The sequence below is a fragment of the Orcinus orca genome, chromosome 1 (genome assembly GCF_937001465.1).
Source record: "Orcinus orca chromosome 1, mOrcOrc1.1, whole genome shotgun sequence".
In the NCBI taxonomy this organism is placed as follows: Eukaryota; Metazoa; Chordata; class Mammalia; order Artiodactyla; family Delphinidae; genus Orcinus; species Orcinus orca.
The window spans coordinates 159,834,042-159,857,454 of NC_064559.1; the positions used below are offsets into that span (position 1 = coordinate 159,834,042).

The 23,413-nt window shown below is 38.7% G+C and overlaps 1 protein-coding gene across 24 annotated transcripts in view; it reads right to left on the minus strand.

Annotated features, from left to right (window-relative positions):
* The window catches only part of PATJ (PATJ crumbs cell polarity complex component), a 405,040-nt gene that overhangs the window by 142,521 nt on the left and 239,106 nt on the right, over positions 1-23,413 (minus strand). For all 24 annotated transcript variants that reach the window (XM_049696976.1, XM_049696961.1, XM_049696921.1 and 21 more), the window contains one exon: positions 10,992-11,083. In XM_049696976.1, the coding sequence (XP_049552933.1) occupies positions 10,992-11,083 (92 nt within the window). The remainder of the gene's footprint in view (positions 1-10,991; positions 11,084-23,413) is intronic.

The following is a 23,413-nucleotide window of genomic DNA, read 5'->3' on the forward strand; positions in this document are numbered from 1 at the left end:
GATATATAGGACAACAAGGATAAATCTCAAAAAAATTATGTAAAATGAAAGAAACCAGGCACAGAATGATAGATCTTGCTTGATTCTATTTACACGAAGCTCAAGAATAGTTAAAACTAATCTGTGGTGACAGAAATCGGACGTGTTGGCTCTGCAGGGAGGGACTGACTGGAAAGGAGCACCAGGAAGCTTTCCGGGTGAATGCATTTCTTACATTTTTGTTCTGGGTGATGGCTACACAGGTGTATGCTTTATATTATCAAAACTCAACAAACTGAACACTTAAAATCTATTGCATTGAGTATGAATCATACCCCAGTTTAAAAATGAATTCATGATTATATAATGTGTAAGACATCTATGTGCTCTTCTGGAAAGAAATCCAGTCCTAAGCAGACCTAGGTAAAGGTACAGTTCCATCTGCAGTTCTACCAGTAAGATGTAAGCAAGATACTACGCAACTTTTAAAAAGTCTTGCTTCTTAATCTATAAAATTAGGATAATATCTTCTAACAGAATTGAGAGATAACATAAATGTCATAACACTAAAGCATAGGAACAATAGTTAACATTTAATGTTTTACGATGTTCAGTCTCAGATGCTTACATTTTCAGGTGCTAAGTCCTCAGTTACTCTTGATTCATTCACCCATCAACTCTTAGACCCAAAGAAAGCATTCAGTCTAAAGGTCTCATTCGAAAGATTTCATTCTTTTTTCTCTTTTCTTCTAGTTCAATGTCCCCATCCTAATTCATGCACTTTTCACATCGTCTATACTGTGACAACAGCTTTCTCTGTGTCTCAGTCAATCCAAATCACTCCCGTCTCAACTGTGAAATCCCCTCTGTAACCAAGCCTGCAAATGCACTCTGAATAACCCAACATCATAGAGTTCCCTCTACTGGTGTTAGTTTTGCCTGATGTATAGTTATTTATCTGCATGTATTGGAAGTTCTTGAATAACTTCTTACTTAACTCCGTGGTCTTATATAGTATCTGAGATACAGTAGGTACTCAATAAATACTTGAATTAAATTTGTTCATGCAGTTTAGACTTAATTTTTTCCTATGTAAATCTACCCAGGTAGCATTAACTAGCTCTTGCTGTACCACTGTCACAACAGCAATCTCTCTCTCTTCTGAATTTCTAAACTACTAACATGGCTTTTCTCAGCAACTTCTTTCTATTCTTCTAAGAATACTTCACTGCATTCTTAGAAGCACATACATGTCACATACAGGGATTTGTTGATAAAACCCTTTATGTTTATTCTTTACCCATCAAAGTTGTAACCGTAATTAAGTTGTAGTAAGAGATTTCAATAACATGTTATTTAAAGCATCAGTCCAATAATCATTGACTAATTCCTTAGGATTAAATATGAGATTCTCTCTCTAATGTAAACTCTAAAAGAATGCTACAAATTGTGGTTAAAAGAAAGATTAGTGAGATATGAGGAGAACATACTTATCTTCAGGAAAGCACACTGAGCCCATGACAACAGTTTCTGAATGAGGAAAAAAAAAAGACATCTGATGTAATGGGCTGTATGTATGTGTGTATTTGTAGAATTCCACAACTTTTCATTTATCAGGGTCTGAGATATCTCCAAGGAGAATTTCTCCTTCTTTTAAAAGTGAAAGTGTGTTTCATCCTAAAATTTATACGGAATAGCCAAAACAATCTTGAAAAAGAAGAACAAAGTTGGAGGTCTCACCCTTCCTGATTTCGCAATGTACTACAATGCTATAGCAATCAAAACAATGTTGTATTAGCTTAAGAACAGACATATAGACCAATGGAATAGAATAGAAAGCCCTGAAATAAACCCTCAGTGTAGGGTCAAATGATTTCAACAAGGGTGCCAAGACCATTCAATGGGGGAAAGGATGATCTTTTCAACAAATTGTACAGGGAAACCTGGATATCCACATGCAAAAGAATGAAGTTGGATCCTTCCCCTATACCATATATAGAAATTAACTCAAAATAGATCAAAGACCTGAACATAAGAGCTAAAACTATAAAACTGTTAAAGAAAACATAGGGGACAAACTTCATGACATTGGATTTGGCAATGATATCTTGGATTTGACACCAAAAGCCCAAGCAACAACAAATAGATAAATTGGACTATATTAAAATGAAAAACTTACGTGGATCAAAGGACACAATCAACAGAGTGAAAAGGCAGCCTATGGAATGGGAGAAAACTGTTGCAAATCGTATATCTGATAATGAGTTAATATCCAGAATACATAAAGAATTCCTGCCACTCAACAACAAAACAAACAATCTGATTAAAAAACAGGAAAAAGACTTGAAAAGACACAAATGGCCAATAAACACATCAAAAAATGCTCAATATCACTAATCATCAGAGAAATGCACATCAAAACCACAATGAGATACCATCTCATACCCAATAGGATAAGTACTATCAAAAAAATGGAAAACAATAAGAGTGAGGTTGTAGAGAAACTGGAACCCTTGTCCACTGTTGGTAGGAATGTAATATGGTGTAGATGCTATGGAAACTATAGTGGTTCTTCAAAAAACTGAAAATAGAATTGCCATATAATTCAGCAATTCCACTTCCAGGTATATATGGAAAAGAATTGAGAGTCTCAAACAGACATTTGTACACTCATGTTCATACTAACATTATTCACAATAGTCAAAAGGTAGAAGCAACCCAAGTGTTTCTCAACAGATGAATGGATAAACATACAATGGAATATCATTCAATTTTAAAAAGGAAGGCAATTCTGACACATGCTACAACATGGATGAACCTTGAAAACATTATGGTAAGCGAAATAAGCCAGTAACAAAAGGACAAATACTGTATGAGTCCACTTTTATGAGATACCTAATGTAGTTAAACTGAGAGAGAGAAAGTAGGAAGATAATTGCCAGGAGCTTGGGGGTGGGTGCGGAGAGGACAGAATGGGGTATTATTTGTCAATGGGTACAGAGTTGCAGTTCTGCAAGATGTAAAAAGTTTTGGAGATAGATGGTGGTGATGGCTGTACAACAATGTGAATATACTTAATTCTACTTTAACTGTACACTTAAAAATGGTTAATAAGGTAGATTTTATGTTATGCATATTTTACCACAATTAAAAAAATTAACTAAGATCAAACAAAGTACAAGTGTGATGAGAATACATTTGAATTATTTAGAATATCACTTAAAACCATTTTGTCTTCAGGACTGCTCTGGTCTTACCACTTGGAAATTCACTTTCACTAAACCCATAAATCTTATTTTATGTCCACAAAACAGCATTATATCAAAAGTAGAAGTTATGTGCCTGAATTCAACCAGGAGTACTGAGTACGTTGATTTAATTTTTTGCAACCTGTTCTAAAATGATTATAACTACAATCTAGTGGCTAGCACCTTGTTTAGGTGTACACATACAAAAAGCTGAATAAATGAACACATGAACACAACTAAACAGGCCTAGATAATTTCTTCTGACTGCATTATCAATAAATACAGTGATGTGAGACACTTGAAAATAAACTCTACATTTGCTATATTAACTGGAACATGACATTGAATTAACATTCAGCCAGGAAACCTCCATGTAAATGAACCAGAAGTAACATATAAAACAAAGCAAATCATTATATCTCAGTGGGAGCAAAACTCCTTTCTGAAAAGATTCCAGGAGGTATTTCTAACTATATGAATACACTAAATAGTTTCCAATTTCCAACTGGAAAAACCACCAAAATAGCTAAATATGCTGAATCTGAAATAAATGCCTAGTGAGTGGAATTATATACTCCATTTATGGCATTCCTAACAATGTCAATCACTAACTGAGGGCTGCTGGGAGTAACTCAGCATCTAGACCCACATTTTACAAAGGTGGCCCCAGGTAAGTTCTAAATAATGGCTGCCATTTGTACAGAGGAAAAGTTGGCTCATAAAATATTTGCCAGTGAAGGTTGGCAGGAGAGTTAATATGGGGAGCTTTAGGACTGGATGGGATAGATGACAGCCTACCAAGTTTCTCATAGAGACTCTTTCTAAAGCTAGTACAGTAGATATCCACAGCCATTCTCCTCTTTATTCCGGCTGGCAAAGCCCAAATGTTGTTCAGGTATCCAGCCCTCACCGGAAGGCCATGTGCTAGGAAAGGTGACTCTTCCTGCAGGTATAAATCTGGGAAAAATCTTGCCTGATTTCTCTGAAATCATCGTGGTAATCTCATTTCAAGAGCCAATGGCAATGGAAACCTGTCATACTGGAGATCCTCAGTAGAGACTTGTTCAGAGGTCTTGTGCTCTGCTAAAGAAGTCTGAAAAATAAAACCTTCTCAGGATCAAGGCTTAGAGCCTACATGTGACAAGCATATGTGCAGAGAGAAATCGCTCTGGTTGCTAATGATTTGTTCAGAGAGCTCTACTTTTAGCATCCTTCCCATTCATTAGGATTCTTTGGCAGCAAGCAATAGAAATGAATTTAGGCCACCTGAAGCAAAAGGTAATTTATTAGAGGGATATTGGAATCTTACAAAACATAGGCAGGCTATATGATCAGACTTGGAACAGACCAGGAACTAAGAGACTTCCAGAGGACAAGGAAGCAGGATGCAGAATGATGTCATAGCAGGAGCCTCTGATCAAGGCCCTGTGGCTCCATGAATAAACACCATACATATAAAGTCACTCACATTACTTGCTTCCTGTTCTAAGCCTAAGGTATCATACTGCCCAAACTTAGGTTGCATGACCACCCACTGGCCACACCTTGGCAGTGAAAGAGAGATCTATTTCAGCTTCTACAGAGGGAGACAGGTATCTAGATTTACTGTTTTTACTGTTCCATCATACTATATACATTGTGTGCATGTGTGTGTGTGTTTGGGGGAGAGGAGTCTATCAAAGGAAACAGGCATTCTACTGTGTAGAAAGGTGTAAAAATACTGCCAAAAAAAAAATAAATCCCATCATCCCTGTGACTATCACAACTAGCTGTTTCTGAGTGCCAAAAGAAGTGAAACAAATATAGTCATGATTCCCACAAGCTGGTGTTAAGAAATAGGAGCAGCAAAGAAAAAGTTAGCAATTCTATTCATGCAATAATAACAGTGGTTTTCAAAGATACTTTACAAGTCATACAAGAAAGATGGTCTTGTTTGGTAGCAGCACTTTACCTAATTGACTAAATTCATCTGAATTCACGAATGGCCCTGTAAAATATTTGGTTACGTCAGACTACCTAGCTACAGCCACCCTCAAAAGAGAAAAATTTACGGCTACTGAGGATATTCAAAAGAATATGTCATAGGCTGTCAAGATGTTTCCAGAAACGTATGCCCCGATGGAATGATAACTGGATTAGATATACAGTTTCCCAAGGTTACCACAGTCTGTCAAAGGGAGCAATATATAAATTCCAATGTTTTTGACAAAAGATCAAAACACAAAACACTCTAATTTCACCTTGTTCTTAAACCAAAAGTCTTATAAATTCTACTTATGAATTTAAAATTACTATTTAAAATGGATAGTACAGGAAACAAGTATGGAAGAAATAAGCAAGAGTCAGCATTTCAGAGCACCTGAGAGACTTATATGGCTCTACCACACGGTCCAACTAAACAAAGAAACAGAAGAGCCTTGAAACTACAGGAGAGTCTCTACTTCCTACAACTGCTAACATGGTTCAGTGCTAATGACAGGCCTCCTCCTCAAAACTTCTTGTCATATATGCCATGGATGATATTTTATTGTGCACTTGAAAAGGGGCCTTGCATTCTTTAATGGTCTATGAGAGTGAGAAAGATGCTTGCTTATAGAAATCAAATCAAATGACACACATAGCTGTGTTCATCCAATGATACTTTCCTAAAGAAGGACTGCTTTTCTTCTAGAAGTAATGTTCAGGTATATTGGGCATAACATCCAATTCTAGAAATCTTTGGGTTTCTATACATACTATGACTTTGCTTACTTATCCTTCTGGTCTGAGGTTAAACGTCTTTCTCTGTGACACCCTCCCAAAGGCTTCAAAGACCAGGTTAGGTGTGTCTCTTATATGTTCCTATAGTATCATAGCACTTACACCACTGGATAAGGTACTGGACTGTTTTACTCTCTGTGTCCTCTCTTAGAGCAGAGACTGTGTTCTCTGTGTCACTCGCTCCACACACTTGCACAAGTAGGCACTGTGCAAATACTTGTCATACAAATGCATGAATGTTTCTTAAGTCAAATTCATACTTGTTCCCACAATCTTTTTTCCCTCCTATTGATCAAAACTAGATGCAAAGAATCAAGAGCACAATAAAGGTCTTAAAAACAGGCATTCAATTTGTTTATTCAGATGGACTTACTCTGACATTCACATTAATTTCAAATCAACTTCATCTTTTAGGGACATGGCTAGAGGATAACAGGCCACACCATATTTTGAATTATAAAAACAAGACATGTTCAGTGGATACAGTAAGGTGGATCCCATGGCGAGTCCACTTTCACTTGTTAGGGCTTGACAGCTAGCACTAAATCTTTCCAAGGGTTTCAGTTTCATTTGGCCTCCTTTAGCCCCAGCAGTTTTTAACAGGACACATTTTCCACATGTAATTAAGTAATGGAGAGTGAGTTGTTATACATGACATTTAATTTTCGATAGTGGGGGAAGGTATAACAAGAGCTGCAGGCAAGATCATTCATCTTCTTGGATCCCTGCACTGCCAAATACAGCAATTCATTCTTGATCGTATTAATACAGTGTTCCTCCTGTACTGAAATTGGAGCGCTTGTGTAGAGGGGCTCATGTGGAATAGGAAAACTCACAGAATTGAATGTATGGTACCCAGTAAGCCCCCAGATTGTAATATACATCTAGATGATCTAGAGTAGAATAATTTAGTATACCAGAGTCTATATGTGCCATTGGGCACAATTACATGATTACAGGATTGTCCAAAATCTAGCAATGTAGGGAGATAAGGGCAAAAAGTGATTATGTAAGTCATATATACACAGCAGCAACTTGCTAATTTTCCTTGATGACTCACACACCCCTTTTGTGAATTACAGATCAATTAGTATATGAATAAAGACAAGCGTTAAAAGAATATAAGGACGTGATCACACAAATGTACATCACTACAGACTAAAGACCCTAGTTAATTAAAATGTTGCCTGCAGCATATTTTAACAGCTTTCTGTGATTACTACTAATCATTCTCCCAAACCTGTGGCCAGTTCCCATTTTTATCTCAATTGTCAATAAATTTGAAAAAGAGTTGCTCAGGTATAAAAGCCAAAATTTTCCGTATAATGGAAATGCACAGGGAATCACTAATTTCAACTAAGGAAGGAAATACTGCCAAAGAGAAGCACTAATCAAAGAAATACAATTTATAAAAATCAGTTTTTAAAGTAACATTACATCACACAAAGCAGTTATGCCGTTTTAAGGAAAAGTACAATTGTGTCTGTTGTACTGAGATGATTTAAGTGCTAAATTTCTGAAACTTGGTAACAAATCAATATTTAATTGTTTCAGGATTTGGTTCCAAAATAGGCAAAATTAGAGTTCTTTTAACAACAGCCTGAAAGAGGTAATTTATAGGCAGAGGCTGAAAGATGTATCTAAATGAGTAATGAACTAGACAATCAGCCTGAAGAAGCGAGGATGATGTGTTGGATAGCACCTAAAATGCACAGGTTACTACACATGAATAGGACACCAATCTACCATGATACCCCTATTGGTGATGTAAAGAGCTGATGAGCAATAAAGTATTTTCTTTTTTGATTTCCTTAAGTGCTTTAAATTCCGACCCTACTTGATATCACTTACCTCAGTAAAATCTATTATAATACATTTTATTGACATGGGGATTAATTGATGTTAATTAGATTTCTCTTTATACAGTCCTCAATTAAAGAGCGTTCTACTCCTTGTTGGAGGATCAGGTCATCATTTAAAAAAGAAGACCACGGAGAAGAAACAGAAGCAGAAGCAGCAGCAGCTCAACAACAGCAGACAGGGAAATAAAAGACATTTTAGGCAGGCTGTGTCCTTGTCTCTTATTCTAACATTTGCCAGAAATGGTTGTATATAATGTCCGTACCTATCTCTTCCAGGGCTTAATCATTATGATGTGAATTAAAGCATTCTAAAACTGTGAATGCGCTTCACTCAAAAATTGGTCAAGATTCTGGAATGAGACAAAGTATATATGAGAAGTGGTTCTTCTTTTTACCCCTCCTCTTCCCTTCTCCCTAACTACTTCTTTCCTTCTCTTTTACCTCTGTCCTCCCTCCCTCCCCACCTTCTTCTGCCATCAACATCATCACCAGCATCTTCATCACTATAGCAGCCACCATTGTTGAGTCCATATTGCCAGGCAATTTACATGTATAAATACATTAGACATGTATAAATACATTATAAATATAGAGATAGCTATATTATCCCCATACTAAAGCTCAGGAAATGGACCAAGCTCACAAATCTGGGATATCACAGAGTAGGTTTCAAGCCCAGGCAGGGTGAACTGTGGTTTCTTTTTTTAATCACTAAGCCTTAGAGTTCAGTCTTGTTTTAGAAAACAAGGTAAGAGTTCTTAGTCAAATGACTAGTTCCTTCCCTATGGAAACTGAAGCATGAATTAATTAATAAAATGCTGGCACACACATTATTAGATACATATCTATTGAATAAAACAAAAGGTTGTAAGCAGTGTGTACATCTCTCTTGATACAATTCAAGCTCATTTCCCTTTAGATAGTCTAAAAGTGGATATGATAGATTGTTCAGAATCAAGCCCACATCATTTTTCCCCCTATAGAAGAAGACATAGAAAATATCCCTAAGTTAGATTATTTGAGAAAGTAGTAGGGAGAGGGACTAAAGTATGAGGAATTTTGTAAAATATGAGTTATATGTCTATATGCATTTTTGAATCCACAAAACAAGTCAAACTAACTTACTATGATTGTTGCCTTTGGAGAATAAATAATCTGGATTGCTCAGTAGGAGCTGAAAGGAAATTTATTCAATAGAGCTTTCTGAATGCCCACTATGGGCTAGGCACTATAATGTAATGACCATGTAAGAAAGCCTCATAATTAGATGACATATTTTGAATGTAGTTTGATCCTTCTAAATTTCTTAAAATCACTTCCAGTAAATAAGTATTCAGCAGCATCCTCAATCACGCTTACACCATTAATTTCCTGAACAAATTTTTTTCTTGATTCTGAAAAATCAAAATTGAAACCACCAGACACTAAATTAATGGGAGTATATTACTATTATTAAAATTCTACTCAGCTTTCTCTTCTGTACTCTAAATAATTTCAGTTCGTTTAACCTTTCTTTCTGGAAGGAGGGGGGTTCTATTTCCCAACTACTTAATTGCATTAAATGATTTCCTTTGGATCCTACTCAATTTTCTTTTGCTCTCTTTAAAATGGGATGACGCGGCATGAGTAATAAAGGCCCCACAAATGCTGAAGAGGTAACAGTAATGTTTGTCATTAATAATGTCCCTTGCAGCAGTTGCCACCATGTGCCGAGCACTGATGTGCAGACTCTACTGAGTGCTATGTAACGTCTTCTCATGCGATCCTCACACAGCTTTACACAAAGTTCTAAAGCCTAAATGGCTTCACCTCTTGACTTGTATGCACTTCTCTTGATGGACATCTTAAATTTTTGAGGGGCTGACCTTTCCTCAAGTCTGTTCATGTTTTCATCATCTAACTCTAATTTTGTAACCTCTGGCAACAGCAAGGGCCAAGAAACCCCAAAAAAGAGATTGGTGTCTGACAGAGGACTTCAAGGTGAGTAAGCCAGAGGTGGTCGTCTTAATAAATACATAAAGACAGATGAGAGGAGGAAGGTTTCTCCCCCTAGAAAAAAGGGTAAAAACCCCTGGAAATCCAGAAAGTGTTACTGAGCAAGAGAAAAGGGCATCGATGTAGGATTTCTTCAGGAGCAAAGCACCAACGCCTGTGAGGCTGAAGTGATGGCATGGAAAGGAATATTTCAATCACCTACATTAGTGCCCATATCTGGGAATAAAACTCCCCCTTAATCCCAGCCATCTCCTGGGAGTGGACGGGTCTTACTAACAGGTAACTATAGAGAAGGGGGAGAAAAACAATGATCATCACCATCATAAAGGACCAGCTAACATTTTTTCAAGCCTTTACTCCATGCTGGATACTGTGGTAAGCATTTCTAATTTTTGAAACACCACAATGAGTGAGGTAAGTGCTTTATAGTCCCCATTTTACAGATAATAACTGAGGCCCAAAGCAAAAAGAAACAGCATGACAGTTAACATACAGGGTTAGTTACATCCCCAAGAATAATTCAGACTCATCTGTCATTTCAGTCCAATAACAGGGAATCAAGCTTCCTTCCACTGCTGGTGATGGCCACCACCAATGAGGAGTCCCAATTCTGACTCACTTAAGCCAAAAGGGCTCAGTCAGCTAGCAGATGAGGTGTGGGCAAATGTGGAGCCCCAAACGGACCACACGACTCCAGACAGCAGAGCTCACATCTCCTCCCCTCTGTATTTCTCACCAGCACTCTTAATATGAAGCTTCTAAAATTTTCCTGGGTTCTTTTTTTCCTGCATATTCTTTGATGAAGGCATTAATGATTCAGCAAATTACCAAATGATGGTGACAGTAGGATGAGAAGCTAGAATATTCTATCATATTTATAAAGAGGATAATCAGGAAGAATTTTTTTAAAATGGAAATAAAAGTACAAGCCTCAATGACCACTTCTATCATGTGAAACGTAAGTAACAAGAACACATCACAATCGAAACGATCTATACTTTTCTTGAAGTGACAGTCACAAGAGGGAAATATATTTTTAGAATACAGTGATTTTGTTAAACAAACGAAAGATGAAATAGTCTTACACAAATGATAACATCTCAAGAGAAGATCTTAAGTTTTAGAAAACCAGATGTATCTATCCTACCTGATGAAAACAAGCTTGACCTTTGACGGGGCAGTCTTAATAATGGCAGATGCATTTTGATGACTTCTTCCATACAGGATCTGATTGTTTATCTGTGGGGTAAGAAATCAAATGCACTTGTAAAATTGTAATATATATATATTTTGTATGAAAATATATATGTATATATACATGTATACAAGTATATGTGTATGTACTTGGAATTAAAAAATGAAGTTCATTCATTTTTAAGTAGGTAGATGTAGGACTCTTTAATGCTAAAAATCTTAACATTCTTCACAGTATAGATTCAAACACTAATTCTAAGCAGCTGCTAAAATCTCTTAAATTCTAATTTGAATGCAGTTAATAAAGAACATACAGTTTTTGACCCTTTTGCTAAACTTGACAGCAGCAGTTGAGCTAGATGCAAAAACCTTATGATAGATATTTCATTTCCTACAGCTTTTCCAGACTCCTAAAAAATGCAGAAAACAGACCAAACTGTGGTATTCGTCAGAGCTCTGGAGTGTCCATTAAATATGATTCTGTAAACGTGTCAAGGTTATTACATAGCATAAATTTTGTTACTCCAGAGGATGTAAATATTACATCCCCATTTTAAGTCAAATATTAGAGCAATTGCACTGAAACATTTTACTGTACCCAATCAATGAGGCATCCACTCTTATCCAAGATGTGGTGGGATTTTTAATTTGATTGAATTCACCTAAATATGATCTAAAAACATTTATACTCTAAATTTTTTCACTCCAGATTTTCCCACTGCTAAAGTATGATGATAGTCATAATCAATCTTTTATTTTATTTCAGCCATTTGATAAGAGCTCACACAGTTTTGGCTTTTTCTCTCTTGTCTCTTCAATAAGTAATGATCTATGTCATACTGTCCCTTTTCAACTGAGGCCTTGATAATTTCTATTATTTAAGGGATAGTATAGAACACTATATAAGGGATAGTAAAAAGGAATTTATGCTTTATGCAATTAGCATCTAATTTGTCTGTCCTTGATGTCTCTGAACTTTTGCATTTGAAGACATCTGGAAAAGGTATCATTTTTGTCATAACAGCTATAATGAGAAAGTATTTGGAAATAAACACTTCAAAGGATGGAATGAAAATATAATATTTTTAACTGTCTAAAATGAAGCTCATCCACCACCTGAAAGTGATAAAGCTGGTACTCATATCACAGGCTACTGCAAAGACTAAATTTGAACCACTGCTTCACTATGCCTCTCATTTTATCAGCTTTTGTTCTTCACCAAGATAATCAATCTCCCAGAAATCCACTGATCTCCACACTGTCATTTCTCTGCGTCTCAGTTTCTTCTTCTTTAAAAGGAATCTAAGCACCTATTTCATAAAACTATTGTGAGAATTAAATAATGTCTTTAAATTTTATTTACAGTAATCTTGATACCCAAATGATTTTAAATTTTTATGTGTTAAAACTACTCATTTTTCTGTTAAGATTTCTGCCTTTTTAACATGATGTATTTAAAAATGTGCCCACCCTCTGTACGGTACTATGATGATGGATACATGCCATTATACATTTGTCCAAACCTACAGAATGTACAACACCCAGAGTGAGCGCTAATGTAAACTTACGGACTTTGAGTGATTACGATGGGTCAATATAGGTTCATCAGTTGTAACGAATGCACCACTCTGGACGGGGATGTTGGTAATGAGGGAGGCTGTGCATGTTTGGGGATAGGGGGGTCCATAGGAAATCTCTTTACCTTCCTCTCAATTTTCCTGCTCTAAAAAAAAATCATTTTTTAAGCACCCACCCTCTAGATAACATATTTTCTCCTAATACTTTTATGGTTTTATTTTTCTTATATTTACATCTTCTTACCTAACGTAGTTATAAGGGAAATAGTTAAAGTCATGTAGTCATTAAGAGTGATGTGAAAAAGCATACTTAATGACATAAGAAATATCAAAAATGTATTAAGTGACAAAGCCTGGCTACAACATAGTATGTCTAGCATGATCACCTTTTTTGCTAACCATAGTTTTCAATCTCTTTAACGGATAATGAACTGCAAATCAGAAAGTTTAAATCACAATTTTAAAATGAGACGACACATGGACTATGCTTGATCCAACGCCTGGCACTCAGGTGATTATGTGTGAATATTTTCCCCACAGTGCCTGGCCTCTGCTTTAAGAAAGTCTTTCCTAAACCACGACCTATCAAATCTTCTTGTCTTTGAATTCTATGGCACTAGGTTTAAAAAAATTCCTCTTATTCCATTTGCACCTCACCTGCATGGTAAAGTCAACCCCTGTCAGGTGGAAAGCATCCATGCAGGCATATAACATTTATTGAACAGAGCTAAACTCCTTGAGGGCAGGAACTGGTGTCCTTTCCTTGGTATTCCCCACCCTTCATACGCAGCTTGCATACAATGGTGCTCAGTGAGGATGCACTGAATCACAGAGCCCTGAATGGAAGTAACACTTCCATTAATCAACTGCTGAGATGCTTTCTCTGAGGTGGGCTCCAGCCTTCAAAGTGATTGAAGTTTAAAAAAAAAAAAAGTTTTTTTGATTAGCAAAAGCTTGAACATACAGAAAATTGAGCTGTTTCATGTTTATGGATATGCCTGTCTTTTAGCTGTGATGCTCCATTTTGATAGAATGGAATCCATGGCAGTATTATTCTAAGAGGAAAAAAATCATAGCCCAAATGAAGAAAGCAAGTCATTAATTTCAATTTACCTAAGAGTAAAGCTAAAGTTGTAAGTCTTTCCTGGTGCTGTTTCTGAATATTCAGAGGCCCTGGCAGTAGAAAGGCGAGGCAGCTTGGTTGCTGGCAATGTTTTTTCCAGTGCCAACAACTGTGGCATTTACTGCTAAGGCAGCTGCTCCCTGCCAATGATCAGGGGCCTCTAGAGAGACTCTGCTACTCAGTGGAAAACTGGGAACAGAACAGGAAACTCAAGATAGAGTGAAACCTTATTTTACTGGATTAAATCTAAAAGGAAAAATGCAGATCTCCGGATAAAAATAATCCAAGACAAAGTCTCTTTTCTGGCTTCAGAAATGTCACATTAGCAGCCCTCTGAGTTTCAGGAGAGGAAGATCTCTTCTGTGTTTTCTTAGATCTTATTGTATACAAAACAATTTCACTATTTAAACAAAAGGTATATAGCTTCCAATGACATAAGCAGGTTTTTTATATTTCTTCATTTCTAAGGACACCCATTCCAGAGAAAATTCAGTAAGTAATTAGAAAGAATATGATGCATTTTATGCAAATTAACTTCAGACTGTCACTTTTCCTATTTCTGAGAAGGTGCTGTTTTCTGAGGGCACTATTGTTTAAACAACAGATGGAGGACGTCTTCTAAGTATAGCATAGACAGAAAGAAAGCATTTTGTACCTCCTGGAAGTTTTTCAGGTTAATTCTAATTAATAATAACTACAAGCCACTGAGTGCTTTCTCCATGCCAAACACTCTGCAAAGCTCTTAACGCACAGGATCTCAGTTAAATCTCAGAATAACCAGGTGTTATGTACTGTCACCAGATTATGAAACTGGTACTCCAAGACCTTGAGTAATTTGCCCAAGGTGATTTAGCTATTAGTCGAAAACCCTGTTTTCCTAAGGCACACCTAGAGGTATTATCATCCGTATGGTGCACATAAAAATCAGCTGATTTCGGGCTTCCCTGGTGGCGCAGTGGTTGAGAGTCTGCCTGCCGATGCAGGGGACACGGGTTCGTGCCCCGGTCCGGGAAGATCCCACATGCCGCGGAGCCACTGGGCCCGTGAGCCATGGCCGCTGAGCCTGCATGTCCGGAGCCTGTGCTACACAACGGGAGAGGCCACAACAGTGAGAGGCCCGCGTATCACCAAAAAAAAAAAAAAAAAAAAAAATCAGCTGATTTCTAAAGTCATCTTTGTAAAGGTGTCTATTAAATAAACTCTGAGCTGAACACCTACCATCTTAGGTCCTGGAATTTTGAGATACACAAGTCAGAATCAAGCATTTTACCACAATGCATAGAGGCAAGACCTGATAGGCTTTTGAAATCCCTAATGCAGTATGCAGTTCTGTAAGACTGCACCTTTCCTTTTGAGCAAACAAGCTACACCCTGAACAGTAATATATACTTATTTCACTTTTTCTTCATTATACAAATAGACAAAGATTGACTAACTTTTAAGTTTTTTTCTGACCCAAGCCAAAGGAAAACAGTTAAAAAATTTCATCCTTTCAGAATATGTGATCACTCAGATTATCTAGAGATTGGAAAACACATTATTATTTTCCATATACTTCCAGTAAACTGAGAAGTAGAGAAACTAAGTGCTTGCCCAAAGTTTCTCCTTTCAAAGGCAACTCAATGATATACAGAAAAAATAATAAATTATTTAGATATATCCTTATCTTTGATACTAACTAATAATTGCAAGAAGAACTATCCTTAGTCCTGACTTGTTATTCCAACTCCCCCCAAATAGTCTATTTATTATCTTAAAATCTGAGACGTACAACTCTTCCATTAAAGGGTAACCATATATTCTAAGTCTGGGACAGTCCAGTTTATGCACGTTGTTCCCATTATTTATAATGCTCCCTCTCAAAAGTAACCAAGTTTGGGTGATAAATAATATCTTTTCCCACGTTCACCCAGCCATGACTATGGGAGGTGTATTTTATGATACTCCATCTTGATTTCCATATTACTAAATGAGAAAAGATGTAGTAGAGACTTTGGGGATTGTTGCTAGCACACAACCACTTCCTTTGCCAGGGATGGTCCTTCCAACCTTCCTATCACAAACGCCATCCATACTGGTTGACAGCCAAGTTAGTATTGTTTGTCGTGCCACTCCAGGCTGAAGCTGGAGGACATATGACACAGACTGGGACCATCAAGATTCTCTCTTTTCTGGGGGTTTAAAGGAGCTTTATATACTTTATATACTTTCTGTATGAAGGAGCTTTTTATACTCTTGATCTACAATTCTGGTTTTCTTATCTGTGTTTGGCTTCCTCTTCTGATTACTGACAAAAAAAGGCCTTTCTGAGATCCTCCACAAGGTCAGTAACTTCTATCTCAGCTCTATGATCTCTGGTCCCGAATGACACTAATATTTTATCATGGGTAAGTTAGCTCATCTTTTCCTAAGTTCTGAATTTCCAACTGAATGAAATGTCATTCAGGAGCAACTTACAGCAGTTCTACATACTGAAGACAATAGCTCCAAATAAGAAACATCTGTATTTGGAAAACTTACATCATATTATAATGGGTTTTCACTTTGATCCATATTTCCCCTCAGGGGTTGGTTTCTGCTACTCAGGGCAGGGGGGGCAACAAAAAACAAAAAACACTGATTTGAGGTAAACCCTCTATATTCAGGTACAGAGATGGAATATTTAATTGCAATATTTTATAGTTTGTAGAAGAAGTAGAATTAGGTTAATCCAGCAATGATTCAGCAAAAGTAAACAGATATAAATCCTTTTGTTATACTACATAAACTTTCACTTTAGAAGTCCTTAATGAGATTTGTTTCAATAAAATTAATTATTCAAAAATATCATGAAGAGGAAGCTTTTCAACTATTCTTAATTTTCCATAGTTAAACTGAACATGAATATAAATTTATGCTGGAGAGCAGCTCAATTAAATCTACTCAAAAATGTACCAAATTGGAAGTAAAAGTTAATTAACTTAAGCTTAGATTAGAAATATTAATTCTACAAAAATTAAAATTTAGATCAAGCAACAGATTTGCCTGAGGTTTGAATATGTTAAAATATATTATGCTCAAAAACACACCCTTTGTCCATGCTTTTATTAAATAGGATGATTTATTATGAACAGTAATAAATTATTATTAAAAAATTGAGTTAGAATTCAGGTAACTGAAATTGCTGATGAAATCTGAGAGTTCTCCCTAATTCACTTGTAAATATATTCTAAACTTTACATTTCAAGACATTAGAATCTACAGGTTAACGTTTTTCTTAAATTAACTCTCACTGACTACAATACACATGTAGAGAAAAAAAAAACAAATCATAAGTTTTATAACTTGATGGATCTTCTTACACTTTATTTTTTAATCTAACAATTCCAAGGACTTCCCTGGTGGTGCAGTGGTTAAGAATCCTCCTGCCAATGCAGGGGACGTGGGTTCGAGCCCTGGTCCAGGAAGATCCCACATGCCATGGAGCAACCAAGCCCGTGTGCCACAACTACTGAGCCTGCGGCCCACAACTACTGAGCCCTTGTGCCTAGAGCCCATGCTTCGCAACAAGAGAAGCCACCACAATGAGAAGACACCACAATGAGAAGCCTGCACACCTCAACAAAGAGTAGCCCCCACTCACTGCAACTAGAGAAAGTCCACGAGCAGCAACAAAGACCCAATGCAACCAAAAAAAAAAAAATTTAATTACAATTCCACCTCTAAGAATTTATCCTAAAAAGATTAAAAATCAAGGTGTGGGCTTCCCTGGTGGCACAGTGGTTGAGAGTCTGCCTGCCGATGCAGGGGACACAGGTTCGTGCCCTGGTCTGGGAAGATCCCACATGTCACGGAGCGGCTGGGCCCATGAACCATGGCCGCTGAGCCTGTGCGTCCGGGGCCTATGCTCCACAGTCGGAGAGGTCACAACAGTGACAGGCCAGCGTACCGCAAAAAAAAAAAAGAAAGAAATCAAGGTGTCAAAATGCCTATCGTGGCTATAACTTATAATGGAAAAAAATAGAAAAAACTATACATTCATCAACAAAAGGTTTATTATAGTTGTCTTAATACATCAATAAATGGAAAACTGTGCTATTAAAAGGTGAAGGAGGGCTTCCCTGGTAGCGCAGTGGTTGACAGTCCGCCTGCCGATGCAGGGGACATGGGTTCGTGCCCCGGTCCAGGAGGGTCCCACATGCCGCGGAGCGGCTGGGCCCGTGAGCCATGGCCGCTGAGCCTGCGCGTCCGGAGCCTGTGCTCCGCAATGGGAGAGGCCACAACAGTGAGAGGCCCGCGTACGGCAAAAAAAAAAAAAAAAAAAAAAAAAAAAAAAGGGTGAAGGAGGATGATACAGATCTAAATCCATTGCCATAAAAAGATAACCTTATTGAGTGCAAAAAGTAAGTGACAAAATACCATGTAATCTATTTTTCACATTGTTTTCATTTACGTAAAAGCTTCGGAGTCTAAAGAAAGCTCTATGAGTATCTCTACTAAATATCAACAATGATGGTATCTTTGGTGGGATTTAAGGTGATTTCCATTTTGTTTTTTTTATATTGATATTTTATAACTACTTTGTAACAATACCATTTATAAATGCTCACAACATACAAGGCATATACACTACACACAAACATACATATATGCCTTAAATACATTATTTCACACAAATCAGTAGAGGAATGCATTATTACCTCATTATACAGATGGAGAAACTGGGGATTAATGAGTTTAAGGAATTTGACCAATATATTTACAGCCAGTATTTATAACCAAATCTGTTTAAGTCCAAAAGCCTGTCCTATTAATAATTAGAAACCATTATTAAGGATATGGGGATGTAGGGGGAAAGCCATAGGGTAAGTAACTTATTTTTGATCCTATGCAATTTTAAATCCAATTAACAGGGCTTCACAAAATAGAATCCCCAGACCAAGAAATACTCCAGTAAAAGTATAATAGCTATGTGTTATATCTATCAATTTATTCACTTATTCAGCAGTCATTGTGCAACTGATGAGGAAACAGGAATTTTCATTACCATCATCACCACAGCTGCCATGTACTGAGCACCAACTATGTTCCAGATACCCATTCTCTGAAAGTCACTTTACTAGTATTATTTTTATTTAGTCAGATTTGGCTCCTGCACTCAAGCACCTGGAACTCTAATAAGTGACACAGTCTTGGAAACAAATAACTGCATTGCTGTATGATGGATGTAGGCATAAAGCAAGACGTGATCATCCCTTCTTGGAGATGGGTGGGTGGGTCTAGAGGAATAGACAGAAGCTTAGCAGGCACAGAGTTAACTGAGTGGCAGGAAGGGCACTGGCACTGGGGAAAAGTTATTTTCATATATGAAAAGATATGTACAGAGCAACAGCCAGCTCTACCCACCACCAGTCCCTCCCATCAAGAAACTTGTACAAGGGTTTCCCTGGTGGCGCAGTGGTTGAGAGTCCGCCTGCCGATGCAAGGGACACGGGTTCGTGCCCCAGTCCAGGAAGATCCCACACGCCATGGAGCGGCTGGGCCCGTGAGCCATGGCTGCTGAGCCTGTGCATCCGGAGCTTGTGCTCTGCAACGGGAGAGGCCAAACAGTGAGAGGCCCGGGTACCGCAAAAAAAAAAAGAAACTTGTACAAGACTCTTAGATAGCCTCATCCACCAGAGGTCAGACAGCAGAAGCAAGAAGAACTACAATCCTGCAGCCCATGGAACGAAAACCACATTCACAGAAGGATAGACAAGATGACAAGGCAGAGGGCTATGTACCAGATGAAGGAAAAAGATAAAATCCCAGAAAAACAACTAAATGAAGTGGAGATAGGCAACCTTCCAGAAAAAGAATTCAGAATAACGACAGTGAAGATGATCCAGGACCTTGGAAAAAGAATGGAGACAAACAGCAAGAAGATGCAAGAGGGCTTCCCTGGTGGCACAGTGGTTGAGAACCTGCCTGCCAATGCAGGGAACACGGATTTGGGCCTGGTCTGTGAGGATCCCTCATGCCACGAAGCAACTAGGCCCATGAGTCACAACTACTGAGCCTGTGTGTCTGGAGCTTGTGCTCCACAACAAGAGAGGCCGCGACAGTGAGAGGCCCGCACACCGCAATGAAGAGTGGCCCCCGCTTGCCACAACTAGAGAAAGCCCTCGAACAGAAACGAAGACCCAACACAGCCAAAAATAAATAAATAAATAAATTTAAAAAAAGAAGACGCAAGAAATGTTTAAAAAAGACCTAGAAGAATTAAAGAACAAACAAACAGAGATGAACAATACAATAACTGAAATGAAAACTACCCTAGAGGAATCAATAGCAGAATAACTGAGGCAGAAGGATGGATAAATGACCTAGAAGACAGAACGGTGGAATTCACTGCTGCGGAACAGAATAAAGAAAAAAGAATGAAAAGAAATGAAGACAGCCGAAGAGAGCTCTCAGACAACATTAAATGCAACAACATTTGCAATATAGTGGTCGCAGAAGGAGAAGAGAGAGAAAGGACCCAGGTAAACATTGGAAGAGATTATAGTTGAAAACCTCCCTAACATGGGAAAGGAAATAGCCACCCAAGTCCAGGAAGCGCAGAGAGTCCCATACAGGATAAACCCAAGGAGAAACAGGCCAAGACACAGAGTAATCAAATTGGCAAAAATTAAAAACAAAGAAAAATAATTGAAAGCAGCAAGGAAAAAATGACAAGTAACATACAAGGGAACTCTCATAAGGTTAACAGCTGATTTCTCAGCTGAAACTCTACAAGCCAGAAGGGAGTGGCATGACATATTTAAAGTGATGAAAGGGAAGAACCTGCAACCAAGATTACTCTACCCAGCAAAGATCTCATCCAGATTCGATGGAGAAATCAAAAGCTTTACAGACAGGCAAAAGCTAAAAGAATTCAGCACCACCAAACCAGCTCTACAACAAATGCTAAAGGAACTTCTCTAAGTGGGAAACACAACAGAAGAAAAGGACCTACAAAAACAAACTCAAAACAACTAAGAAAATGGTAACAGGAACATACATATTGATAATTACCTTAAATGTGAATGGATTAAATGCTCCAACCAAAAGACACAGACTCACTGAATGGATACAAAAACAAGACCCATATATATGCTGTCTACAGGAGACCCACTTCAGACCCAGGGACACATGCACACTGAAAGTGAGGGGATGGAAAAAGATATTCCATTCAAATGGAAATCAAAAGAAAGCTGGAGTAGCAATATCATATCAGATAAAATAGACTTTAAAATAAAGAATGTTACAAGAGACAAGGAAGGACACTACATAATGATCCAGGGATCGATCCAAGAAGAAGATATAACAATTATAAATATAAAAGCACCCAACATAGGAGAACCTCAATACATAAGGCAGCTGCTAACAGCTATAAAAGAGGATATCGACAATAACACAATGATATTGGGGGACTTTAACACCTCACTCACATCAATGGACAGACCATCCAAACAGAAAATTCCTAAGGAAACAGAAGCTTTAAATGACACAATAGACCAGATAGATTTAATTGATATTTATAGGACATTCCATCCCAAAACAGCAGATTACACTTTCTTCTCAAGTGCGCACAGAACATTCTCCAGGATAGATCACATCTTGGGTCACAAATCAAGCCTCAGTAAATTTAAGAAAACTGAAATCATATCAAGCATCTTTTCTGATCGCAACGCTATGAGATTAGAAATCAACCACAGGGGAAAAAAAGTAAAAAACACATACACATGGAGGCTAAACAATACGTTACTAATAACCAAGAGATCACGGAAGAAATCAAAGAGGAAATCAAAAAATACCTAGAGGCAAATGACAATGAAAATATGGTGATCCAAAACCTATGGGATGCAGCCAAAGCAGTCATAAGAGGGAAGTTTATAGCTATACAAGCCTACCTCAAGAAACAAGAAAAATCCCAAATAAACAATCTAACCTTACACCTAAAAGAGCTAGAGAAAGAAGAACAAACAAAAACCTAAGTTAGCAGAAGGAAAGAAATCATAAAGTTCAGAGCACAAAACAATGAAATAGAAACAAAGAAAACATAGCAAAGATCAATAAAAGTAAAAGCTGGTTCTTTGAGAAGATAAAATTGATAAACCATTAGCCACATTTATCAAGAAAAAGAGGGAGAGGACTCAAATCAATAAAATTAGAAATGAAAAAGGAGAAGTTACAAGAGACACTGCAGAAATACAAAGCATCCTAAGACTACTACAAGCAACTCTATGCCAATAAAATAGACACAACCTGGAAGAAATGGACAAATTCTTAGAAAGGTATAACCTTCCAAGACTGAACCAGGAAAAAATGGAAAATATGAACAGAACAATAACAAGTAATGAAATTGAAACTATGATTAAAAATCTTCCAGCAGAGACTTCCGGGAAGATGGCGGAAGAGTAAGACGCGGAGATCACCTTCCTCCCCACAGATACACCAGAAATACATCTACGCATGGAACAACTCCTACAGAGCACCTACTGAACGCTGGCAGAAGACCTCAGACCTCCCAAAAGGCAAGGAACCCCCCACGTACCTGGTTAGGGCAAAAGAAAAAAATAAACAGAGACAAAAGGATAGGGACGGGTCCTGCACCAGCGGGAGGCAGCTGTGAAGGAGGAAAAGTGTCCACACACTAGGAAGCCCCTTCGCGGGCCGAGACTGCGGGTGGCGGAGTGGGGGAGCTTCGGGGCCGCGGAGGAGAGCACAGCAACAGGGGTGCGGAGGGCAAAGCGGAGAGATTCCAGCGCAGAGGATCGGGGCCGACCAGCACTCACCAGCCGAGAGGCTTGTCTGCTCGCCCGCCGGGGCGGGCGGGGCTGGGAGCTGAGGTTCCGGCTTCTGTCGGAGCGCCGGGAGAGGACTGAGGTTGGCAGCAAGAACACAGCCTGCAGGACGTTAGTGCACTGCAGCTAGCCGGGAGGGAGGGAGGGAGGGAGTCCGGGGAAAAGTCTGGACCTGCCGAAGAGGCAAGAGACTTTTTCTTCCCTCTTTGTTTCCTGGTGCGTGAGGAGAGGGGATTAAGAGCACTGCTTAAAGGAGCTCCAGGGATGGGCGCGAGCCGCGGCTAAAAGTGCGGACCCCAGAGACAGACATGAGACGCTAAGGCCGCTGCTGCCGCCACCAAGAAGCCTGTGTGTGAACACAGGTCACTATCCACACCCCCTTCCGGGGAGCCTGTGCAGCCCGCCACTGCCAGGGTCCCGGGATCCAGGGACAACTCCCCCGGGAGAACGCACGGCGCGCCTCAGGCTAGCAACATCACGCCGGCTTCTGCCGCCGCAGGCCCGTCCCGCACTCCGTGACCCCCCTACCCGCCCCCCCCACCCCCCCCCACCCCCCCCACCCCGGCATGAGTGAGCCAGAGCCTCCGCATCAGCGGCTCCTTTAACCCCGTCCTGTCTGAGCAAAGAACAGATGCCCTCCGGCGACCTACAAGCACAGGCAGGGCCAAATCCAAAGCTGAGCCCCTGGGAGCTGTGAGAAAAAGAAGAGAAAGGGAAATCTCTCCCAGCAGCCTCAGAAGCAGCCGATTAAAGCTCCACAATCAACTTGATGTACCTGCAGCTCTGGAACACCTGAATAGACAACGGATCATCCCAAATTAAGAAGCGGTGTGGATAAAAGGCTCTTGGTGCTGCAGCCAGGAGTTAG